The 7,831-nt window shown below is 42.4% G+C and overlaps 1 protein-coding gene across 1 annotated transcript; it reads right to left on the minus strand.

Moving 5' to 3' along the window:
- Positions 1-341: 341 nt before the first annotated feature.
- LOC145390868 (ionotropic receptor 93a-like) lies at positions 342-7,573 on the minus strand. The gene is made up of 6 exons (XM_080265608.1): positions 7,351-7,573; positions 6,860-7,032; positions 5,708-5,888; positions 1,043-1,142; positions 729-852; positions 342-452 (listed from the first exon to the last, which is right to left on the minus strand). Exons 1-6 carry the CDS (start codon positions 7,571-7,573, stop codon positions 342-344), a joined length of 912 nt encoding a protein of 303 aa, XP_080121734.1.
- Positions 7,574-7,831: the final 258 nt, after the last annotated feature.

Raw genomic sequence — 7,831 nt, forward strand, 5'->3', positions numbered from 1 at the left:
TTCAAATCTATCATCTCATTTCTCTCATATAATTTTGTTGTCAGTCAAATCATACTCTTGTTGCAACTAGTCATCATGTTTCAAATATTATTACATTTGTTTACAGAAATGATGCGAGGGGAATGCAGTCATAAAAAAAAAAAAAAAATACGGTGAATGACGCTGCACGGATTTGCCATTCGTATAAAAATCACTGTTGTTTGTTAATTAACTCATATATTTATGACCTGTGCATTGTTGTAAATTTGAAAACTTAAAGGTAAGCATGAATTTCACGTGAAGCTCGTGGTCAGTACTGGTGAAGTGCGTGGTCAGAGGTGGGGGTGATGGTGGTGTGTTTGTCATGGGTGTCCACCTGGCCCTCCTCTCTCCACTTGGCCCCACCACACCTGCTTCATCAACAGCACCACAACGGCCACTGCGAACTCGCACCCCAGCACCACGAACATGCCCTGAAAATGAGCAAAATAACATATAATGCCGTAATCTTTTCCTTTATCAACCAACCCACAATACCTCATTAACATCAGTAAACAAAAACCTACCTTGGGATTATATAACATGTTTAATGCAAATGATTAATGGTTTTCTTGGTAAATTTCCAAGAAAGGTTTATGCTTATATATTTAACACAAAGTCTCCAAACACGTATGGAAGTTAATGAGTAAAATCTAACAACCTGGTGGTTTTCCAGACCATCCAAGAGGTCCGTGGCAGGACCTACCCACAGGTTGCTGAGTGAGAAGGCAGAGGTGACTGATGACTATGGGAGGGTTCTTGCAGGTGCTGGAATTGGGATGTGAGAAATTCGCCCATTTGTCATATACACCAGATTCCACTAGTGTATAAGCCCTATCAAGGAAAATAAAACTCTTTTAAGTATTTTGTTCGACATACTGGTAAATATATGCCATAACAATTATTCCTCGTCCTTTTCGATTGTTATATTAATATGAAGTATGCTCACTTACGTGTAAGAAGAAACACACAAGACCAATGTTTTCTCTATTATTTAGTTACTAATAAACGGTTCGGCACTTACAGCTGATTTAACCGCGGCATAAAGGGGCTGTTATTCTGAGCCAGCATGCCTAGAGGAGTGGTGAGGTAGCTGCCCCGGGACATGTAAAAATCACAAGTACCTGTCAAAATATTTACTGATGATATAGTGATAAGTATATGGTAGAGTGTTGATGAAATGAGTTAGAGAGGGCACAGAGGAAGTGACTGGCGTTGAGCAGTGCGGATTTTGGAGAAGAAGGGGATGCGTAGACCAGTGCTGTATTTTGGCGGACCAAGCGGCGTATCGGATTCGAAGCTGGTCTACGGTGAAACCAAGCTACCCCGTTTTGGCGGACCGAAGGATACGAAGCTCGGCCCAATCCAAGGCCATAGAAACCAAGCGCGTCTTCGTATCTCACCGAAGCGTGATTGGGAGCAGTCTTGGTGGACTAACAAGAAGGAGAAGACTCTTGTGTAGCAATTCACAATGGCCAGCAATGACAAGTAAATATATCATGAAATTATCCATACATACATCTGGTTGCCGGTGACAAATACCAACGACATAATCATATAGAGGTTCAGTTGATATAATTAAAAGGGCAGACTGTGAATTGTGAATCAATATCACATCAAGCAGGTTAATTCTCGAGATATTTCCACTCTTGCAGGGGAATGAAAAACAATTTTGATTTGTAGAAACTCTCTGTGATGGGCTTGCCTAATGCAGGTCTGCTGTAATCTCTAGAATGAAAGTACAGGTAAGAATAGGCGAAACATTGTTATGGCTGGGTGGACGTCTAATGAAAACACCAAAAGTTTGGTAGATATAAAAAAGGACATGAAGGGGAATTCACTCCAATTATTAACATGGTAAAAGAGAAAAACCTGGGTAAAGCAACAGGTAATTGTTAAGTTCAACACAATTGTGTACTTTTTTTCCCACCCTTTTATAAGTTTTTAAGTGAGCGGGGTTTTCATCATAGGTTTTTCGGTCTAAATGCACATTTATGGTGGTAAAATACTTGTCCTGTGCTCTATGGAAAATGACCAGTTCATGTTAAGAAGAGATTGTGGTCAGTTTACACTGCAATCGGCAAGTGTAATTTTTCGGCTTTCTGTTTTGGCGGACAGAAACCAAGCGCCCCTAGACGAGCTTCGAATCCGAAGCTGTTGCTTGGGCCGCCAAAATGCGGCTCAGGTGTTTACTGTTAGACAGGTGTGTGAAAAGTATTTGGCGAAAGGTAAAGATCTGTTTTGGTCGTTCATTGATTTAGAGAAAGCTATCTATCTATCTATTTATATACCTAGGCTGCTTCCCCCAAGGAAAGGGAGGTAGCCGAGACAGGACGACTCACTTTCCATTTACTCATCCATTCAAACACATTCATTCGCATCTTAGCCCCAAAGGGGAGAACGGACAGATCCTCACTGCACCACACCGCACAAGGGTCAACTGTGCAATGCAATCAGTGACATCCGCAGCAGGGCCCGACAGCAGAACTGGTTTACCCCTGCCACATCATAATAGACCCATCCCCTTACCCGCACCTGACCTGACTAGCTGATCAGACCAAATGCGGGAGAATATCCCCTCAGGGCTGCGTCATCACTTATTCATTTACAATTTCTCTCCATTTATTTCTGTCACGCACAGCCACTCTTCCTTGCTCAACAGACATCCCTCTCGCATCCAGCGCTCTCTTCACACTGTCCATCCATCCTATTCGTGGTCTTCCTCTCAGCCTTACACCTCTAACATCAGATCTAGTTATCTTTTTCACCAATCGCTCATTATCCATTCTCTCCATATGCCCAAACCATTGCAACACCCTCTGCTCAGCTCTACCAGCCATCTCCCGAACAACCCCAGTTCTCCTTCGCACTTCATCATTTCGCACTCGATCCATACGCGTCACTCCACACATACTCCTCAGACACCTCATCTCCATTACATTCAAACTTTTCCTCTCTGCTACACCCATATTTCATGTTTCAGCCCCATACAATGCAGTCGGTACCACAACACCCTCATACAGCCTTCTCTTTACATCCATTCTAAGCGAACGACATTTAAACACTTTTTTCATTCCTCCCAGCACCTTTCCTACTTCATTTATTCTAAACTTCACTTCTGCATCTATTCTTCCATCCACAGCAACATGTGACCCTAGATATTTAAAACAATCTACCTCCTCAAGCAACTCACCATTCAAAACTATATTCATCCCCCTACCATCTATCAACCTCGTACACTTCATCACTTTACTCTTATTCTCATTTACTTTCAATTTCCTCCTTTCACACACCCTTCCAAACTCCTCTACCAACTGTCTCAATCTCTCCTCTGAATCAGTCACCAGTGCAGTATCATCTGCAAACAGCAGCTGCTTCAGATTCCACTCTCCTCCATCAACATTTACCAGACTCAGACCTTCACCTAAAACTCTTGCATTCACCTCCCTTACAACACCATCCATGTAAATATTAAACAACCAAGGCGACATCACACATCCCTGTCGCAGCCCCACTCTCACGGGAAACCAATCACTCACAGCTTTTCCCACTCTTACACACGCTCTACTATTTACATAAAAACTTTTCACCCCTTTTAGTAACCTACCATCAAGTCCATACAATCTTAAAACAGTCCACAAAGCCTCCCTATCAATTCTATCATACGCTTTCTCTAAATCCATAAATGCCCAAAATACATCCTTGCCTTTCGCTAAATACTTTTCACACACTTGTCTCACAGCAAACACCTGATCAACGCATCCCCTCCCTCTCCTAAAGCCACACTGTTCACCACTAATCACTCCCTCTGTACCCTCTCTAACTCTCATAATTAACACTCTACCATACACCTTACCTACAACACTCAACAGACTTATACCCCTGAAGCTAGTACATTCATACTTATCACCCTTGCCTTTATACAACGGGACCACACAAGCACTTGCCCAGTCAATTGGCACCATACCTTTCTCAAAGCACACATTCAACAATCTTACTAGCCAGTCAACAATAGAATTGATACGGAGACCTTGTGGAAAGTTTTGAGATTGTATGGACCTGACGGTACGTTGTTAAAAGGACTGAAAAGTTGTTATGTACAGTAAATAATAGAGCGTGTGAATGAGTGGGAAATACTATGAATGACTGGTTTACCGTGAATGTGGGGCTGCGGCAGGAATGTAGTCATGTCGCCTTGGTTGTTTAATATTTGTATGAGTGATGTTGTAAGGAGGGTGAATGGAAGTGTTAGGTGGAGGTTTGAATCTGGTGAATGCTGATGGTAGAGAGTGGAATCTGAATCAGCTGCTGTTTGCGGATGATACCGCACTGGTGACTGATTCGAAGGAGAGAGATTGAGACAACTGATAGAGAAGTTTGGAAGGGTGTTTGAAAGGAAGAAACTGAGAGTAAATGAGAGTAAGAGTAAACCGATGAAGTGTACGAGGTTGGTAGATGGTAGAAGGATGAATGTAGTTTTGAATGGTGAGGTGCTTAAGGAGGTAGAGTGTTTTAAGTATTTAGGGTCAGAATGTTGCTGTTGATGGAAGAATAGATCTAGAAGTGAAGATTAGAATGAATGAAGCAGGAAACGTGCTGGGAGGAATGAAAAAAAGTGTTTATATCGTTCGGTTAGATTGGATGTAAAGAGAGGGCTGTGTGAGGGTGCAGTGGTACCGACTGTTTTATGGGACTGAAACATGGAATATGGGTGTAACAGAGAGAAACAGTTTGAATGTCATGGAGATGAGGTGTCTGAGGAGTATGTGTGGAGTGACGTGTATGGATCGAGTGAGAAAATATGAAGTGCGAAGGAGAACTGGGGTTATACGAGAGATGTCTGAACGATTTGAACAGAGAGTGTTGCGATGGTTTGGGCATATGGAAGGAATGGATGAAAAGCGATTGGTGAAAAAGATAACTGGATCGGATGTGAGAGGTGTGAGGCTGAAAGGATGACCATGAACAGGGTGAATGGACAGTGTGAAGAGAGCGTTCGACGCGAGAGGGGTGTCTGTAGAGCAAGGAAGAGTGTCTGCACGTGATTGGGATGACTGGAGAGAAATTGTGAATGAATAAATGATGACATGGTCTCGAAGGGTTGTTCTCCCGCATTTGGTGTGATCAACTGATCAGGTCAGGTGCGGGATAGGGGATGGGTCCATTATGATGTGGCAGGGGTAAACCATATCTCCTGTTGGATCCTGCTGCGGATGTCGCTGACTGCACTGTACAGTTGATCTTCGTGCAGTGAGGTGCGGTGGGGAACTGTCCCTTCTCCCCTTGAGGCTAAAATACGAGTAAATGTGTGTGTGTGTGTGTGTGTGTGTGTGTGTGTGTGTGTGTGTGTGTGTGTGTGTGTGTGTGTGTGTGTGAGTAAATTAGAAGTGCGTCGTCCTGTCTTGGGTACCCCCCTTTCTTTGGGGGAAGCAGCCTAGGTATATATAGACAGATAGTGACAGGACTCTCATACTTTTAAATAGAATAAGGGAGCTTTTCTTGGAAAGGCTTACAAGATGCCATTTGTCAAAAGCCAGGCCAGTGATTTATAATGAAATTCCTTTCTAATTAAACAAGGCAAATAAGCCCATCTCCCCACTGATATGAGATATGCTACATTTTATAGAAAAGACTGCTAGAATGGTATGACCATAAATAATTCCAGTGAACATGACAACCACATAATGACCTGTGAGAGAAAAGCTCCTTGGCAGAACGTGATTATAGATGATGTCCATATCAAACACGACATGACTGCCATGCCACACAATGGTCTCCAGGCTTTGGGGTAATTCTGCGAACGATCTATAAGCTACTCGTTCTGTGTCCATCAGGTTCCCCAGCTCGCGGAGTGGACCTGACTCGGCCGGCTGTCAGTAATACTCAACTGTACTGAAAATCTTTCGATTAAATAAGTAGGTGAAACTTGGGTAAAATAATTGACCCCACAGCATATAGTACTGTAGTTGTGAAGCTTTACCAGCTAATTACTTGTATGGCATACTGTGAAGATAACTGATTACGATTGGGAAGTCAATTAGCTTTTCAGAACAAGCCACACATGTTAGTTAATTTTTGGTCTACAAATACTGATGGGCTGATAAAGAACAACTTTGCCAATAGTTTCCTGATGGGATGAATGGTCCCAAATGTATCGCATTCTGTTACTAATGAAAAATGTGAGAAACTCATGGAATCCTTCATGAGTGATTAGACACTACTTCATTTAGAACTGGTCTGACTATACACAACCGGGGTAGTATTTGTTGACAACCTAAAAATTCTTTGGCACTGAACAAACATTGGTGAAGTAAACCCTCACCTTTGTATACCCCGTTAGACCAGATGTAGGATTGAAAGAACGCTTGAGGGTATCCGGAAGAACCGGATTCCGCCATTCGGTAAATGGAGAAAGCCACAGAGACCTTCCAGACAACTGTGACCTAACAGATCAAACCGGATTGCTTCCCGTGCGCTGGGTGACTCAGAAAGCAGTTAGCAGTGCTGATGGCTGTTTTTCCAACCGAGTTGGGCGAATCATAAAGCAGTGCTATAACACGGGTGTGAATATTGTCCAAGTTAGTGTAAAATGGTATACTTCTCATTTTTAGTACTTGAATATTGTATTCTGCTCTTTTATTTTCCATTATTAATCGAAATCCCTCTTTTGGCGGGGACTATCGGACTTTTCAGATTATCAGCTTTATCGGACTGGGTTTCCCCTCAACTGATCCGGTATAGTGAGGGTTTATTGTACGTTATTTGGAATTACATCACAAAAACAATTACTCGCTTTAAGACAGTGGATGATCAAAGTGTTCTGAACAAGAATTATCCCAACATCAGAGTTGTTAGGAACGTCATCAAGTCGCTGATATGGATGGTCGATGTATCTGACTGCCAAGAGGGACATGCGGTTGCCGACGTAGCTCTGTGTCAGCACCACCATCATCAGCATCCACACCCTCAGCATCACACGCTCCCACCACCACTGGCTTTTAGTTCTCTTAATATCTGTTACGACAAAAGAGAAATTAGTAACACGGAACAGAGATCCCAATAGCAGTATATGGCCTGATGTATTTAATAATGTGTCTTTTTTCTGTACATTTATACAGCACATGATGAAGTTTTTCTTTTCAAACTAAATGGGGATTATAAACCAAAAGATTTTTTTTTTTTTCATGCCTAGAGGAAATGATCTTCGAATATTACAAGTGTAGCAGCATAATTGTACCACGTTTAATCGTTATGTTAAATATCCTAAGTTAACTTTAAATTCCACAGGTTAACGTCAAATCACTGACAGCTTCAAAAGACTAAACCAGTTACCTTCTTGAAGGAGAATGCGCTCACAGTTAAAAGTGTTGGGATCTGCGCTGCCTGGTTCGTGTGCGTGAACAGGAAAACAGAAAGGCAGGAGCAGTATCACTGAGCACACAGCCAACAATGCTATTAACAAAGTTGTCCAAACCACTGGTGCAAGAGGCTGTAGGAAACACCACGGCTCCGGCTTAGGATGACCACGAGCAGCTAGAACATGATGCCCACCCATGAACATACAGTATATGCAGAGTATTTCAACCACTGGCTTCTGCTGAGATCCAGGAGAAAAGGTCCAGGAGTGAACTCCACTTCCTGCATTGTTTTGTTAAAGTAAATATTTCCAAAAAGAGAAGAATATCTGCCAGGATATAGTAATCTCCACCAACTCTTAACCCTCTCTGTGGTGCGACTTTACATTACCGATGCCATACCTTCCACATGAAGATTATACTTATAGAAGTACCAAAAACCATTTCCAGCCTACAAA

The sequence above is a fragment of the Coenobita brevimanus genome, chromosome 16, assembly GCF_032717465.1.
Source record: "Coenobita brevimanus isolate Jiangsu-jjx chromosome 16, ASM3271746v2, whole genome shotgun sequence".
NCBI classification, from domain to species: Eukaryota; Metazoa; Arthropoda; class Malacostraca; order Decapoda; family Coenobitidae; genus Coenobita; species Coenobita brevimanus.